Source organism: Nelumbo nucifera, chromosome 6, assembly GCF_055504915.1.
Source record: "Nelumbo nucifera cultivar China Antique chromosome 6, China Antique-T2T, whole genome shotgun sequence".
NCBI lineage: Eukaryota > Viridiplantae > Streptophyta > Magnoliopsida > Proteales > Nelumbonaceae > Nelumbo > Nelumbo nucifera.
In genome coordinates this window covers 57,077,726-57,096,373 of record NC_142654.1, presented here as the reverse complement: position 1 = coordinate 57,096,373, position 18,648 = coordinate 57,077,726, and the positions used below count along the sequence as shown (strand labels likewise).

The 18,648-nt window shown below is 39.8% G+C and overlaps 1 protein-coding gene across 2 annotated transcripts in view; it reads right to left on the bottom strand.

Moving 5' to 3' along the window:
• Nucleotides 1-18,648, bottom strand: part of LOC104601997 (exocyst complex component SEC3A-like) — a 142,229-nt gene that overhangs the window by 67,219 nt on the left and 56,362 nt on the right. For both annotated transcript variants that reach the window (XM_088889308.1, XM_010265526.2), the window contains exons 17-19: nucleotides 5,016-5,186; nucleotides 4,853-4,932; nucleotides 2,350-2,431 (exon numbers count right to left, since the gene is read on the bottom strand). In XM_088889308.1, the coding sequence (XP_088745434.1) occupies nucleotides 2,350-2,431; nucleotides 4,853-4,932; nucleotides 5,016-5,186 (333 nt within the window). The remainder of the gene's footprint in view (nucleotides 1-2,349; nucleotides 2,432-4,852; nucleotides 4,933-5,015; nucleotides 5,187-18,648) is intronic.

Below are 18,648 nucleotides of genomic sequence, written 5' to 3'. Positions count from 1 at the left end.
CTTAATAAAATAGGGTTAGAGGAGAATGGAGATTAATTTGACTCCTTCTCTTACCTTCTCTTTTCGCCATCTTCTTCTCCTGTGTAGTTGTTCAGACTTGTTCTTTACTTCTTTTAATCCCTAAATTTGTTCTTGATATTTGAGGACTGATTTACATCTGTTTTCTATAATAAAACAAAATGACTGTTATGTCCCTACTTAAGTATGGGACACATCACTTAACTTAAACATTACACCTCACATCGAACATAAATAAAAAGACCAAACTACCCCTGTATAGTCGACACTAACCCTCCCCCTCAAGCTAGTGAGTATATATCATATAGTCCCATCTTGCTACATATGTAGTCCACTCTTCCCCGACTCGACCCTTTGGTGAACAAGTCTGTCCATTGGCTTCCTGTGTTAACATATGCAGTATCTATCACTCCACTAAGCACCTTCTCTCCCACAAAGTGACAATCAACTTTTCTGTTCTCACATGAAAAACTAGATTAGAAGAGATGTGGACTACAGCTTGGTTGTCACAATAAAGATTCATAGGAGTGTCAATCGAGTACCCCATCTCCTGTAGAAGATTTCTCAACCACACTAGTTCACAAGTTGTATGTTTCATGGCTCTATATTCAGGTTCTGCATTGCTTCTTGCCACCACTGTTTGCTTCTTACTCTTCCATGCTACCAAATTACCCCTGAGAAAGGTACAAAACCTGTAGTGGACTTTTTGTCAGATACAGAACCAGCCCAATTAGCACCGGTGTATCCCTTTATTTCAAGTTTTCCTTCACTCTTGTATAACAAGCCACGACCAGGAGCTCACCATCCATACATAGTGTTTTGATCTAAGATTTCAATTCTTCCATGTTTCAGCAGTAGCATATTGTTCCATGGAGCTAAGGTCCAAAATATGAAAGAAACAAGTGTTTCCACGACTCTACCACCCGGTCAATTCTGTTCCACTTAATCCCTCTTTCATGGCCACGTATCTTTCTGGCTAAGGAATGGGAGATCTTTCTCCTGTTACATGAATTGTCTCATTTTGGGATTGTCTACGGACTGTTGTGTGAAAACTATGAAAAAACATCTAAGTAAGAGAAAAACTATGCATTTTTTGATGCACCTCAAACCTGATTATGGGACTCTATGCTTTAGTATACTCAACAGAGAGCCAATACCTGATCTTGATGTGAGTCTTGGAGAGTTATTAAGGGAGGAAACTCGTCTCCACACCTTGTTTGCACTTGATAAGAAGAAGGAACATGGAATAGAAACATTTTTTTTGGCTACCAAACAAAAAGGGAAGAAACACTTCTCAAAGATGCAATGTTATGAATGCAAGTAATATGGACATGTGGCATCCCACTGCAAGAAGAAAAACTTTTGCACCTATTACAAACAGCAGTGGCACATTATAGTGGAATGCCCAACCAGGCCTCCCAAGAAAGGACAACATAAGGCTTATTAGGCTTCGACTAAACCAACTTCTACTGATACTGCCTCCCTTCCTCAGCTCACGAATTAGATGCATAGGGAAATTTGACTAAAGAAAAGATTTGTGAGCTCATGTCCTCAGCTATTTTCTCTGCTTTTTCTGCTATTGGACTAGCTGGTAAGTCTGCTTATTTGTGTTCCTCTCCTCACATGTGGATCATTGATTTTGGGGCTTCAAATCACATGACTGGGCCTCCTTTGGATTGTCTTCTAAACCTTACACCTCTGTCAACCATATTATTACTGCAAATGGTGATTTTCTTCTTGTATGTGGGTGTGATGATTTATTTCTGTCCACTTTTGAGTCCAAACCCTTACATCTTTCCAAAACCTTCTTTGTGCCTAAGTTGACTACTAGCCTTATTTCTGTTGGGAAACTTGTTGATGATGGTGATTTCTTATAACCATTCTCTGTACTCTCTTAGTGATTTCTCGGTACTCTTATTTTAAAAGAAGTTTATTTTTCTTTAAGAAAAATTCCTTAATGACCTTAGGAAATGACTCAAGGACTTTCCCATAACTCTATTTCTCATTTATTCTGAGGAACCAAAACCCAATTAATGACAGCGATAGTGAGAAAAGTTTGCATAAATATGATAATGTTTAGCGTTTAGGCATCAGCAAGAAAGTTTTGCAAGAACATTTTTATGAATTCAGTGCTAATGTTTATTGGTTGATAGGCAAAATTAAAAACTACCTTATGATTTAATGATTTATTAATTTTTAATATCCATCACCTAGAATGACACCTAGCCACCTAGGCATCTGGGCGCTATATGATTGCTTACATATGCCTTAGACAGCCTTGAAAAATATGATAGGATAACAGCATCATGGAGGAAGGAAACAAATACTTACAAGTTTTGTGTATGCTTGATCAACCAAGTCCCTTGATTGTCCCTGGATGTACTGCTCCATACGTGTTGCAAGGGTTGCAAATCTATCCATAAGTGATAAAGAAGAAATTAGATATAAATCAGCCTAATAGGAAACCTGAAACAATAAGTGAAGAATACATTGAAGAAAGATATTGAATACCTCAGTGGTTCACAGAAAGATTTTTTGACATGCTCAAGTAACAGAAGAAGAGAATCATTTTATATCAGGAATAATGCATTGCCAAATATAAGTGAAAACCTTGAACAAGAACTGATCAGTAATTAATGCACCTCATCTTGGGGTAATCAGGGACGGCTGGGCTGCACATAGTACCTATGACAAGGGCTATTGCCTATAGCCAGCGTCTGGGACTGGGCTAGGCTAGCCTTCTAGGCCTATAAATTTAAATACATCAAGAAGGGCAGAAGGCTACAAACTACATCTCTGACATCTAGAAAAGGAGAAGCATTCATAGAAGAAAAAGAACAAAACATAATAAGAAAGAAAAGAATCTGCCAAAATATTAGCATTCCTAAGCACCAAATTGAATGAGAAGTTCAAAGAAGCACCTAGAGAGTGAGCCAACCTCACCCAATGCTTGAATTCCCAAGGGATTTGATCTTGTGCTTTCATACATAGAATGATAGTTTGGCAATCACGCTCCACTTCCATATTCCTCATTCCCTGCAACTCCAATAATTTTAAACCTTGAATTAATGCAAATAACTCAGCTCTCAAAGAGTTACCCTTACTGACTAGGCCTGAGTAGCTGAGAATTAGATTGCCACAATGGTCCTTTACATACTCCCCCAAACTTGAAACCCCTGTATTTCCCAGGCAGCATCCATACAAGACAAGTTTAATCATCCAATCTGCAGGAGGGGACGTTCCCTCAACCTTCAAGGTCTGTCAATTTGGAATCCAGCCACAATATGCCATCTCCTAAGTAGGTCATTGAGAGAACCACCTCTGAATTCCTCACACATTACAGCCCAATGATCTGCCCTAATTTTATGAGTTCAAATAGCTCCTCTACCTGTTTATATTTCTCCTCGAAAAAATCCTTGCATTTCTTTCACCCCACAAACCTCATAAAACTGCCCCCTGCACACACTACAACAAGACTTTTTGTCTCCGAGTGCACCCACCTATAAAATCAATTTTAAACAGTCAACTACTTCAAATGGGGCCACCCAAGTTTTCATGAACAGCAAAAAGAATAGCTCCCACAATCTAGAGGCATAAGAACAATGCACAAGGAGATGGTTAGTGTTTTCCCCAGTCTTGAAGAAAAGGACACACAAATGAGGTTTGAGAGTACAGTCCCTCCACCTCTTTTGGAGTTTCTCATAGGTGTTGATTATTTGGTTGGCAGTTTCCCAACAAAAAATCTTGACTTTAGGGAGAGTTGGGCCAGACCATACATCATTAACAGGGAAAGGGGTACTCTAACTGGAGGGACAAAAGGTTGGCAGCCAAATCATCTAGTTCAGCCACTTCATCTAGTATCAAATGCCCCAGGAATCCCTCTTCTATGTCAGGATTTGTGTTGGGATGTTTTCCTTGGAAAGATTAATACTTATGACAGGCTATAGAAAAAAAAAAGGCCTAATATGTGCCTATACCATCATGTGTGTGTCTTTGTGACTGGTATTTGGGACTCTGTTTTCTCTCTTTTTGGTTGCAGATGGGACTCCCCACAAGATGTGGTAAGCCTATTAAATTCTGACTTCTTGAGGCAACAGGAAATAAGAAGGATTTTGTGGAGGACAGCAAAAGCAGCTGTAGTGTGGACTATGTGGAAGGAAAGAAACAAAATGATCTTTAACGCAAAAAAGAGAACCAAAGAAGAGATGATTGAGGCAATAACAGTTAGAATTGTGCATTGGGTTAAGAACTTTGGAACTCTTCCGGGAGCATTCAACTAATACTATTCTAAGTATTAGTTGAATGATCTTTAACTAAAGAAGAGATGATTGAGGCAATAACAGTTAGAATTGTGCATTGGGTAAGAACTTTGGAACTCTTCCGGGAGCATTCAACTAATACTATTCTAAGAGCGTGGGCTGTAGTGGCACAAAAGGGTAGACTAAAGGAAAGTTTGAGAATGGACTGACAAACTCTGGATAAAAATAGGCATTCTTTCAGGGAAATATACTCCCTTGCAAGAAGGATCACCTATTCTATTAGATGGATAAGGAGAATGGAAAATGAAATGGCAGATGTATTAGCAAAGAAGGGAATTGAAAGACCAAATCTATTCTGGGAAAATTTGTATTCTGGTGCTGATTAGCTTGATGGTTTCCCAATCAGTTGTAATTTTCTCTGAAATTTAATAAAATTACCTTTTGTCATGTTGGTTAAAAAGAACTAGTAAATACAACTAATTTATTTCACCACTTTGTCATGGATGTGCTGACAGTTGCCGAAATAGTGAGAACTACTACTCCTAAATCCTAATGTGGTACATGAAGAAATTAACCTAGGGATATAAGGAAGCACACCCATCTGCCGGACATTGCGTTCGTGTCTCTCAATCTGGTGACAAGCTTCATCAACAAACTGAAAAAACAAATCGCATGTTACAAGAGAAAATACACAATTGAAAAAGTACAAAATTTTTCACCATGAACACCAATAATCACCCGGTTGAAAAGCGCTGAAATTCTTGACTCGAGATCATCTAGTAAAAGGCGCACAAATCCTGCTGCATCAGCTTTATGACCAGAAAGATAGCGCTCTGTAATCCCATGCATTGATATGCAGCGCAAAGGATCAATCTTGTATGCCCAATCTACCACAGAATAGAAATCCTCCTAAAAAGTTTAAAGAAACAAAACATCTGCTAAGAACAGTAAGACATCTCAAACTTCTACAGGAGATGAAAATTCAGAATAACAGCATATCTATTGTGGCATTCTGGGAAGCCAGTGCCACAAAATGACAACTAAGAGAGCTAGATATTAAAGAAAAGCAACTATAGAAGCCAGATAAACAATGGAAACTTGGGTGGTCAATCAAAGACAAGGCAAATAAACGGGAATAGCCATAAAGTCCAGTGTCCAATAAATTTCTTGTTAATTGAAACAAATTTTTTTCTCTCCATTTTTCTCAATATAGGACCACATTTTGGTGTTTAGTAGAGGGCCTTAATCAGCTGGGTTAATGAACTCAAATATAGATTTTTTTTCTTCCTTGTAGGAAAACTTAGAAAAAAAAAGTTCTACTACATAGGGAAGAAACAAAGAGAAGGATGAAACACCAGAATAGTTTCTAATAGAGAAAAAGAAGGGATGAACAAGGAAAGTGTTGTTAGAATTAGTTTTTTATTTCTTCTATTAGGTTGATGTCAGTCTAGGATGCTGTCAGCATGTTCTTTCTTTGTTTAAGTTCTTAATATTAGGGTGGGCCACTAGGGGCATGCTTGTAATTTCTGTTTCTTTTATTTTACATCATGTTAATACAAATAGGAAGCTAGGAGCCGCCAGCTTCAGTTTTTGACTCTCAAACACTTTTTCTCTTCTCCTCTTCGTATCTTTCTTCTCTCTTCTCTCCTCTCTCTCTTCTCTCTCTTCTGGAAAAAAAAGATGGTATCAGAGCATAACTCTGGGCGATAGGAATCTATTTTCTCCTCTGAATCACATTCCTTCCACCTGGTTTTCTGACTCTTGGACAGCGAAGGCAGAAACTCTAATCGGACTGATCAGAACCATCAACTGTTGCTGTTTTTTTTCTGGGTTCTTCCTTGGTTGTAGCACCATGGTAACCCTAGTAGGAGGGGGCCGATGCTCTGAAGGCTCTCTTTCTTTTGGCTGTGTTTTGATCATAATTCATAAAAAAAAGAACTTGAGAAGGATTAGGGTTTCCCTATTCATGGTGTATAAGTATGCACTATGTCTGCTAAAACCCCTTAATTATATTCCTTGAAGGAAATACCCTTTGATTTTGAGTTTATGTGAAAGAGCTACATTGTAAGGGTTAAACCCAATTATAGGTATAAGCAGTCCCATCAGCTTGGACTCTTAGCGGGTTATACCCATGATTGGGCCCCACAATTGGTAGATAGGTCATTGGACCCATACACCATTGGGTACTTATGTATTTAAACTTATACATCTTATCAGTGAGTCCCGTTAATTGGTAAAAGTGGGACCATTATACTGATTTGGTGGTGGGCATGACCCACATTAATATTTTAAACTTAAATATTTTGACAGTGGGCCCCGCTGATAGGTGGAACCAACTAGTTTGATTTGATAGTGGGCATGGCCTACTTTAATGTTTTGAACTTAAATATTTTGACAGTGGGCCCTACTGATAGGTGGGACCCACTAGGTTGATTTGTTAGTGGGTGTGGCCCACTTTAAGATTTTAAACTTAAATATTTTAACAGTGGGCTCCGCTGACAGGTGGGACCCACTAATTTGATTTGATAGTGGGCATGGCCCACTTTAAGATTTTAAACTTAAATATTTTGACAGTGGGCCCCGCTGATAGATGGGACCCACTAGTTTGATTTGATAGTGGGTATGGCCCACTTTAATATTTTGAACTTAAATATTTTGACAGTTAGCCCCACTGACAGGTGGGACCCACTAGTTTGATTTGATAGTGGGCATGACCCACTTTAAGATTTTAAACATAAATATTTTGACAGTGGGCCCCGCTGATAGGTGGGACCCACTAGGTTAATTTGTTAGTGGGCGTGGCCCACTTTAAGATTTAAAACTTAAATATTTTGACAATGGGCCCCACTGACAGGCGGGACCCACTAGTTTGATTTGATAGTGGGAATCTAGATTATATTTTAGTTATCTATTTAGATATATTTTTTTATAACTGAGGTGGATAGGATCCACCTATTGAATCTTAACTAATTCAGGGGGTAATGTAATTCATCTTCTTAAAGTGGATAAGATCCACCTCATATGACAGAGGGTCCCTTTGTAATAGTTGGCAGCAAACTGAAACAGTGGGGTCCTAGGGGTCTGTCATTTACAAATGGCAATATTGGCTGCAGCAAACTAGTACATTTGTCCTCCTAAGGTCTGCAACACATGTGGTGTCCCCTTTTTAAGTGGATAAGATCCACTGACAGTGGGACCCAGTAGTCTGCCATTTACAAGTGGCAATATTGACTGCAGCAAACCAGTACATCTGTCCTCATTCTCATGTCTGCAACACATGTTGTGTCCCCTTTTTAAGTGGATAAGATCCATTGACAGTGGGACCCAGCAGCCTGTGATTTACAAGTGGCAATATAGGCTGCCACAGTAACATGTGTCCCCCTTTTCAGGTCTGCAACAGTGTTGCAACAGGTGGCAAAGTGCTAAACCAGCACACCTGTTCTATTGTTAGGTAGATAGTAGTGTGCAACAAGTGGCAAAGTGTTGTTACAGATCAGCACACCTGCCCCATTTTGTGGCAAAGTGTTGTTACAGATCCACCGAGATATCAGAGGCTCCCTAGATATACATATATATTTAATTTGAAATAAGCTTTTGAGTTCTAACAGAACTGTAGAGAGAGAGAGAGAAGATAAGGATTGAAATAGATAAAATATTAAAGAGATAGAAGGAAAGAATAAGATTTATACCTGTGTAAACCTATCCTTACACCTCAATCAGCCAAACTTCAACTTCCCTCCTCTATTTCTTCTCTTCCTCTCTCTTCTCTCTTTTTTTTTCTTTCTTTCTTATCTCTTTCTCTCCTCCCTTCTCTCTATTTTCCGCCCAATTTTCTTTTGCTCTCCCCCTTATATAGAGGGAGACAGTTATGGGGTTGGGAGGTTAGAGCAACCTCTCCACTCTTCATACGTGGGGTGGTTGCTTAACTCCCCCCCATAAACAGAACTTAAAATTTGAATTTATGTGGAGTGGGCCAGCTGTTAAATCTGCCACCCCCCTCAAGATTTATTTATTTATATTATTTTATTTTTTTACATCATATTTTTTTAGTCCTAAACAGGCTGATGCTGTGAAGACCGAGTCTTGGAACTGCACCTTCGTACAGGTGCTGTACAAGGATGTGTGATTCCCTTTTTTAGTCACAGGTATGTACTGTAATTGGTGATGTGTGTTGTGCATAGACCAATGATAACTGAAGTCTAATATTTTGGACTATTCCTGGACGGTTTGAGTGCTGCTAGAGGATTAAAGCAGTGTAGTTGTTATTTCTGGACTGTTTTTGAACTGTTTGGTTGAAGTCCAATTTCCTGGATGGTTTGATTATTGCTAGAGGATTTCAGCAGTGTTTTAGGACTGTTTTTTTGAACTGTTTAGTGGCTGCCATTAGATTTCAGCTATGGGTCCTTTGTTTTAGAAGCAGATTTCTGAGTGTTTAGTGCCCTAATTATAACTGTGAGAGTTAGTAGTTGAGTGGGGATTAGTCTTGTGCACCTGTGGTTTATGTTTTGTCTTATAGCCTTTGTTTCTGTCAATGGCAAATGATGATTCTGCCTCATCTGGGGTTACATCAACCCATAGTACAACTGGTATGGTAGCTGAAAATATAATATTTCCTATGCCAATTACTCCTTTGAATGGCCTGAACTACCTGGAGTGGGCTAAAGGTGTAAAACTTTACATAACAGTCAGGGGAAAAGCTGAGTACATAAATGGAAGAGTGAAAGAACCCAAGAATGGGACAGATGAACATGATAGGTGGGACCAAGAGAATAGTATGGTGATGTCCTGGCTTCTGGTAGCCATGGAACTTGATGTGGGCAGACACCGCTAGTGAAATATGGGAACAAGCCAAAACCACTTATTCTGAGCAGAGGCACTATGCTAAGATTTACCAGCTACAAGCTGAATCCTCAACCTATAAACAGGGGAACCATAGTTTGTCAACTTATTATTCAGCCCTTACTTCAGTATGGAAGGAGTTGGACCACTATCAAGCTATAGAATGGAAACATGATGATGATGTTAAAGCCTATAAGAAGTTGGTTTCTCAGCAACGGAATTTTGCTTTCTTGTTGGGACTAAACCCCATATATGAACCTCTTAGAGTTAGATTTTAGGGAGTAAAGAGTTGCCTTCAGTTCAAGAAGTTTATGCCCTGTTTCAATCTGAGGAAAGTAGGAGGAGTGTGATGGTTACAACTAAGGGGAGCAACAGGTGGCATTAGCTGCAATGGGTGGCAACAATATGGGAAAGAAAAATGACTCCAAGAAAATTGATGATAAGGACAAGTTGTTCTGTAGCCACTGCCGACGTTCAAGACATACACGGGACACATGTTGGGAGCTCCATGGTAGGCCAAAGTAGGCTGTAAAGAACCAAGAATAGGGTAAGGTGTAGGGTCAGAAGATACTCAGTCTGGTGGAGTGTTGACTGGTACTGCTCAGGAGTACTTCACTAGTTCTGACCCCAAGGAAGATATCATGAATTTCTTCTGAGATCACTTGGAATCATATGGTAGGGCCTTGCGCCAGATGGACAGTTTAGTCACTGATACCCCTTCTACTTCATTTGCATCTACATCAGGTAATGCAGCCTTTGCCTTCCATGTATCCACTGCCCCTGATTCCCCCTAGATCATTGACTCAGTGTTCTCCAACCACATGACCGGTAAGCCAAACCTTTTCCAGTCTTGTAACCTTTTGTTAGGTAGGGATAAGGTGAGACTTGCAGATGGATCATTCTCCTCCATTGTAGGCCAAGGATCAATATCCCTTCTTCATGGACTTAACTTGAATAATGTTTTGCATGTTCCTCAACTTCCCAATAATCTGCTTTCCATTAGTAGTATCACAAACTCTTTAAACTACAAAATGACCTTTTTTCCTGGTTCATATGTTTTTCAGTATCAAACATCTGGGAAGACGATTAGTAGAGGAAGCTTAGTGGATGGTCTCTACACTCTTGACAACAAGGCTGGTTTCTTGGTGTCATCTTCAGAGTCACTTAGTTAGTCAAATAAGAGCCAAAATTTTTTGTGGCATAATCGGTTAGATTATGTCTCTTTTGAAATAATGAAGTCTTTGTTTCTTCATTTATTTAAATTATGTTCAGTATTAGATTTCTAGTGTCAAACATGTCAGTTGAGCAAGCAATGTAGAACAACATTTCATTCAAGTAATAGAAGATCAAATTTCCTTCTCCATATTGTGTATTCTGATGTGTGGGGGCCTACTACTATAACTTCGGAGGGTGGGTATAAGTATTTTATCACAATTATTGATGATTTCTCCCATTATACATGGGTGTTTCCCATGCGTAGTAGAGATGAAGTTCCAAAGGTTGTGCAGGATTTCCAGAGGATGGTGTTTACACAATTTCATGTTGAAATTCAAAATTTTCAATCAGATTGTTAACAGATGTTATTTTATATATGTATTGTACCACAGGGGTACTATTGTACTTTTCCTTTCTTTATGTTTAGTTGTTGTCTCCCTAGTATAAATAATAACATACTGCTCCACCTGCAGTATCTTTTGGGCTCTCAGTCCTCTCGTCTCTCCTCTCCTCTCTCCCTTTCTCTCTTCTTCCTGTACAACACAAATAATGCAGAGTATTTATATGGTGAGTTCAATGAGTTCTTTGCTTCCCATGGATCCATTCATAGGAGCTCATGTGCAAGAACACCACAACAAAATGGTATTGTAGAGAGAAAGAACAGACACCTCCTTGAGGTTGCACGAGGGATGATGTTACACATGAATGTACCAAAACGTTTTTGGATAGATGTTGTGTTAACTGCTGCTTATGTCATCAATCGTGTCAATTGAGTAAATATTGAGTAAACATTTCACATTGTTCATTCTGATGTGTGGGGCCCTGTTACTTTACCATCTGAGAGTGGTTACAAGTATTTTATTACCATCATTGATGACTATTCTAGATATACTTGGGTATATTCCATGCGAACTAGGGAGGAAGTACCAAAAATTATCCAAGATTTTCAGCGGATGGTCTTCACTCAATTTCAAACTGAAATCCAAATTTTTCAGTCAGATAATGCGAAAGAGTATTTTCATAGTGATCTCACGGAATTCTTTGCTTCGCGTGGTTCACTTCATCGTAGCTCTTGTGCCAGAACACCGCAACAAAATGGTGTTGTTGAACAAAAGAACCGACATCTCCTTGAAGTGGCCTGGGGTTTACTACTCCATATGAATGTCCCCAAACGTTTTTGGCTTGAGGATGTCCTTTGTTCTACCTACCTCATTAACCGTATGCCCTCTCGTTGGTTAGAGTGCAAAGCCCCACATCAGCTTCTCTTCCCTAAGGCCCCCCTTCTTCCCATTCCTCCTCGCGTATTTGGTTGTCGGTGCTTTGTCCAAAATCTATCTCCCACTCGTGGGAAATTGGATTCTCGTGCTATTGCTTGCATATTCCTGGGGTACTCCTTCACTCAGAAGGAATACCATTGTTTTGATCCTGTTTCTCGGAAATTCTAAGTTTCCATGGATGTCTCTTTCTTTGAGAATGAGCCTTTTTTTCCTGTTTCTCCTCAGGGGGAGTGTAGGAATGAGGAGAAACTGGTTTAGCTACCTCCTCTTCCTGATCCTCCACCTTTTCGTGTCTTCTCCCGTCGTCACAAAGGCAACCAAATTCAAGAGCTATGGAGAATCTAGAAGTTGTACCTCCTGTGCCATCAAACTCCTCGGGGGCGGATCATACTCTTTCAGGTATCGTGGTTCCCAATGATGTCCCTAACCCCATTACAATTAATACCTCTATTGCAAATGACCTTGTCGTCCTATTGCTCACAGGAAAGGTGTTAGATCGTGCACCACTAAACACCCCATTTCCAACTTTGTTTCCTATGAAAACATTTCACCCTCCTTTCATGCATTTCTTACTTCCATTGACAGTGTCCCTATCCCTAAGAATGTGGCAGAAGCTCTTTCAGTACCTGAATGGACAGATGCCATGAAGGAAGAAATTAATGCCCTTCATAAAAATGGCACATGGGAACTTGTAGATCTTCCTAAGGGAAAGGATCCAGTTGGATGTAAATGGGTGTTCACCGTCAAACATAGGGCTGATGGCACGATGGAGAGGTATAAAGCTCGTTTAGTGGCAAAGGGGTTTACACAAGTGTACGAAGTTGATTATGTAGAGACTTTTGCTCCTGTTGCCAAGATGAACTCCATTAGAGTTCTATTCTCTCTTGCTGCTAACCTGGACTGGGATTTACATCAGCTTGATATCAAGAATGCATTCTTGAATGGTGATCTTGAAGAGGAAGTTTACATTATACAACCCCTTGGTTTCCAAGCTCAAGGCAATGAACATAAGGTGTGCAAGTTGAAGAAGTCTTTATACGGGCTGAAACAATCACCAAAAGCGTGGTTCAGCAGATTCCATGTTGCAGTTCAGCAGAAAGGATACAAGCAATGTCAATCTGATCACACACTATTTGTGAAAAGAGGAGAAGGTAAAATTGCTGCTTTGATAGTATATGTTGATGATATAATTGTCACTGGTGACTGGAAGGATGAAATACAGAGGTTGAAGAGTTTTCTTGCCACACAGTTTGAAGTAAAGGATCTAGGGCCTCCCAGATACTTCCTTGGAATTGAAGTTGCCCGCTCAAAAAGGGGTATCTTCATTTCCCAAAGGAAGTATGTCCTAGATTTACTCCCGGACATTGGAAAAATGGGATTGAAGCCAATTGACTCTCCCATTGATCCCAACCATAAATTAGGTGACAGCCAAGGTGAACCTATCAAGGATGTGAAACAGTTTCAGAGACTTGTAGGGAGATTGTTATATCTTTCTATGACCCACCCAGACATTGCTTATGTTGTTAGTGTCCTTAGCCAGTTCAAGCATGCACCTATGTCCACTCATCTTGAAGCAGCAGAAAGAATCCTCCGATATCTTAAAAGGTTTCCAGGTGATGGATTGTTGTTTCAAAGACACGGACATTTGAAAGTTGAAGTGTATACTGATGCAAATTGGGCTGGATCTCTAAATGACAGAAAGTCTACTAGTGGCTACTGCACCTTTATAGGAGGAAACCTTGTTACCTGGAGAAGTAAAAAGCAAAGTGTGGTGGCTAGATCCAGTGCTGAAGCTGAATAGCGTGCAATGGCTCATGGAGTGGCTGAAAGTATGTGGATAAAGAATATGTTGAGTGAGTTGGGTTTTCCAGTGGACAAGCCTATGACCCTATTTTGTGATAACAAAGCAGCCATGAACATTAATGCTAACCCAGTGCTACATGATAGAACAAAACACATTGAAGTCGACAAGCATTTTATCAGAGAGAAAGTCATCACAGGTGAAGTGTGTACTCCCTATGTTAGCTTTGAGGACCAACTTGCAGACATCTTTACAAAAGGACTACACCACTCAAGGCATCATGATCTATGTGACAAGTTGGGCATGATTGATATCTATGCTCCAACTTGAGGGGGAGTGTTAACAGATGTTATTTTATATATGTATTGTACCGTAGGGGTACTATTGTACTTTTCCTTTCTTTATGTTTAGTTGTTGTCGCCCTAGTATAAATAATAACATACTGCTCCACCTGCAATATCTTTTGGGCTCTTAGTCCTCTCGTCTCTCGTCTCTCCTCTCTCCCTTTCTCTCTTCTTCCTGTACAACACAAATAATGCAGAGTATTTATATGGCGAGTTCAATGAGTTCTTTGCTTCCCATGGATTCATTCATAGGAGCTCATGTGCAAGAACACCACAACAAAATGGTATTGTAGAGAGAAAGAACAGACACCTCCTTGAGGTTGCACGAGGGATGATGTTACACATGAATGTACCAAAACGTTTTTGGATAGATGTTGTGTTAACTGCTGCTTATGTCATCAATCGCATGCCTTCTAGAGTGCTGAACTACAAGGCCCCTCATCAGTTGTTGTTTCCCCAATCTCCATTGTTTTCAGTAGAAATCACTAATTGCTGATTCAGTCAAGGTTGAAATGGATGCTCTTTTGAGCAATAATACTTGAGAGCTAGTTGACTAGCCTAAAGGGAAGAAATCGGTTGGATGTAGATGGGTGTTTACTGTGAAACATAATGTTGATGGTTCCATTGAAATATACAAGGCTCGGTTAGTTGCAAAGGGATCTAGTCAGACTTATGGTATAGACTACTTGGAGACCTTTGCTCTAGTAGCAAAGATGACCACTATTAGAGTTTTATTATCCCTATAGCTAGTTACTCTTGGCCCTCGTTCCAGATGGATGTTAAAAATGCCTTCCTCAATGGAGACTTATAGGAAGAAGTCTATATCCAGTTGCCTCCTGGATTTTATGATGCAGAAACAAGAAAGAAGGTTTGTTGGTTGAATAAAGCCTTCTATGGACTGAAACAGTCCCCCAGAGCTTGGTTTGATAGATTTAGACAAACCCTTGGAAAATTCGGTTATGTGCAGGCCCAATTAGATCATACATTGTTCATTAAGAGAGTGGATTCTTCCCTGACCTTTCTTGTTGTATATGTGGATGATATTGTAGTGACAGGGAATGATAACAGTGAGATTGAGTCTCTTAAACAACTCCTTCATCAAGAGTTTGAGGTAAAAGATCTGGGAGAGCTACGGTACTTCTTGGGTAATGAGGTAGCTAGGTCTAAACATGGAATCTTTGTTTCTCAAAGAAAGTTAGTTCTTGACTTGTTGGAAGAAACTAGAAAGTTAGGTGTTAAGCCTGCAGACACACCTATTGAACAGAATCCCAAGATCAGTGCAGAGGGTGGAGAGCCTCTTGAAGATAAAGCTATGTTCCAACGTTTGGTTGGAAAACTCCTCTATCTTTATCTCACACGACTAGACATCAGTTATGCAGTTAGTGTTGTCAGTCAGTATATGCACTCTCCTAGAACCACTCACCTACTTGCAGTTGAGAGGATATTAGCATATTTTAATAGGTGCCCAAGTAGAGGTATACTATTCAAGAATAATGAACACATGAAAATAGAGGTTTACACAGATGTTGATTGGGCTGGGAGTATTGATGATAGAAGGTGTACCTCTGGATATTATGCTTTTGTAGGAAGTAGCCTTGTCTCTTGGAGGAGTAAGAAACAAAGTGTTGTTTCTCGTTCCAGTGTTGAAGTTGAATATAGGTCCATGGCAAATGGTGTGGCTGAAATCACTATTTGAGGAGTTGGGTGTTACTTATGAGAAGCCCTTAATGTTGTACTGTGATAATCAGGCTGCTATTAATATAGCCCATAATCTGGTACAGCATGACAGAACTAAGTATATTGAAATAGACCGACATTTTGTTAGAGAGAGGGTTTCATCTCAAGAAGTCTGTCGTCCATACATCACCTCCAGCATGCAGCTCACAGGTTTTCTCACCAAAGCTGTTCCAAAGAAGAAGTTAGAGGCAGCCCAATGCAAGTTGGGAATGACAAATATCTATTCCCAACATGAGGAGGAGTGTAGAGAATAGTGATGTTGACTCCACCGTGTCCGTACACAGTTAGTTATGTTAGTTGTTTATTTCAGAAGTTAGTTATGTTAGTTGTTTATTTCAGACTTATATTACTGATTTGTTTTATTCTTTTTTCCATGTAAGCAATAAGGGTAATTTAGCCCTTTTGCATTTATTTAGATATGAATATAAATACTAGTAGAGGGGGCAACAATTGCTAGCTTTTTCCCTTCTTTTCCTAAACCTATCTTCGAATCCTCCTTCTCCTCTTCTTTTCTCTTCTCTTCTCTCCTTCTTCTCTTCTCTCTTTGTTTGACTTTTCTCATTAAATATAAAAAATATATTATAGTCATGTTCGACTACTAGGAGCAACCTCATCATTTTGTATAGTAGGATTTGTGTTATCATGTGCAGGCAAGGACAATCAAAACATTGAGGGGGAGGAAGAGAGGATGGAAGAAGAAAAGAGAGAGTAAGAGCAAAGACAAATAGATTAACTTCAGAGGAATTCTTTTTCACCCCACAATTTTCCCCTTGAACAGGATTCTAGGAAGATTCAAAGAAAAACTGACTCACAGAAGGTAACATCTTTGGTGACAAATTTCCTCCATGTATATGGATCAAAGTACTTATATCCCTTTTGTGTGGGTAAATAACCTAGAAAGACCCCCCCCCAACTCGCCCTCAAGTCCAACTTGGCTCTTTTTGGATCCTTAACATGAATATAAAAGACACGACCAAAGACTTTTGGTATTAAAGAGAACACATGATCATTAGGACAAAAAATAGAGAAGGGAGTCCTCATCCCAAGTATCCTGGATGGCATCCTATTTATCAAATACGATGCAGTAAGTACTACATGAGGCCAATACTTTTTGGGAACATTGTACTGGAACAATAAAGCATGAGTTGTCTCCACAAACTCCTTTTTACTTCTTTGGGAACCTTGCATTCATCATCGTCTCTACACTTTTCTCTTTAAGAAACTCCTTGAACATGTTCTCAAAGTTTGTCTCAATCCAGTTTGCTGAGTTTTCACATAATATTTTTTGGCACTAGCTCCCCAAGTGACCACCCTCTCCTGAAACTTGAAGCGTAAAGTGCCTTGTAAAAGCCAACCATCTTCTCCTGAATCTACCCCCAAGATTCTATCATTTCCCCTTCCACCTGAATTCTTGAAATGAAATTTCTCCTCCTTCTTGCATTGGCTTAGGCATGAAAGAAGGTTGTGTTTTTATCTCCTGCTTTAAGCCAAATCATTCTGGACTTTTGCCTCCAACTCTCCTCTTCTCTGTAAATCAGATTTTTCAGCTCTGCTTCCAGCCTTTCTTCCCTCACCAATAGCCTATGTTCTTCCAACCTGTCCAGTCTTCCCATTTTGTCCACAATCTCCTTCTTTTAGCAGCTGAAGTTTCGTGACCAATTTGAAACCCGCCAATCCCACTACCTGAAAGACCTCCCATTTTTCCTTTGCCCAACCTTGGAAGTCTGGATGACTTAACCACATGTTTTCAAACATGAAAGATCTTGGTCTGACAACGCTACAAACTTCTCAACAAGACTGGTTTATGATCTGACATTAGAAAAGGTAGGGCTTCTTGAATCAGATTTCCTACATGTACCTCCCAATCCCCAAAATACAGAAATCTGTCAAGTCTTCTTAGAATTGGTGGATCTTGCTCATTCCTCCATGTCAAGTCTTTGGATGAAATTACTAAACCTCCTCATTGTCACACTCTCATTTCCATCCCTTCCCCCTTTAACTCCCCCAACCTCCTTACTACATTGAAATCTCCATCCAAGCAACAAGGACCCCCCAATCCCCTTCTTGCCTCTTCTAACTATTCCCACAGCTCCACTCTCTCTCCCTCTGTATACACACAAGATAACCCCCATTGCCACCCTCCCTCCATCATCTGAAAAGATATCGATATTGAAAACTTCCCTTTTTTTCCCTATCTTCCTCATGGTACTTGAGTCCCACATATACCCCCTGACAGGCCCATTGCATCCACCTCAGCCCATTCTCCTCTATTTGACCACTAGATCTTGTTTTTCAGCCTTAAATCAAAAGATTCCAATTTTGTTTCCTACAGCAATACAACATTTGGATTGTGTCTTCTCAGAAGATTCTTGACCACCACACCCCTCTCCCCCTCTATCTGTCCTTCTTTTCCCCTTTCTCAACCCTGTGAGTCTCCCTTCCCCCTCTTCCCCTCCTTCTTCAGCAATTCCCCTGCTCAATAGCTTTTCTCACTACTTCTCCCCCAAGAAAAAATTGACCCAAAGCTTTGCCTACCTCTATTTGTCTTTCTGCTAACTCTTCGATGTCCACCTTCCTCTTCCCCACTGATGTTTCCTGCCTCTCTACCACCTTCTCTCTTTCTTCCTGATTGTTTTTTGCCTTGTCCCTTAACTACTCTCCTGATCCATCCTTCCCCTACTTATTCTCCCCAAACTTCGTTTTTTTCTTCCTATTATAGACTCCATTTGTCTCCTTTGCCCCCCTTTTTCTTTTTGTGCCAGACTTCCTACCACCTGAAACGAATATAGACTTCCCTTCCCCTTCAGAAACAACCCCTATGTTATCCCTAATTAGAGGTGGGACAGAGACGGGAGATATTCCTAATGGAGAAAGTAGTCATATAAGACTACAGTCAGCCTTGGGTTTCGAACAGAAAACAAAAGAAAAGAAGAAGATAAGAGGAGAGGAGAAGAGAAGTAGAGAGATGGAGAAGGAGAACTCATAGAGAGGTTTTGAGAAAAAGAGAGAGTGGTTGGTGTATTAAAACAGTCACCCCACCCTTTGAATTTATATACATAGCTTCCTAATTGTAAAAGAACTTTAATGATTACATGGTAAGATAAGATAATTAAAAACTAATCCTAGATAAAATAGAATAAGATTAAAACTAATCCTAC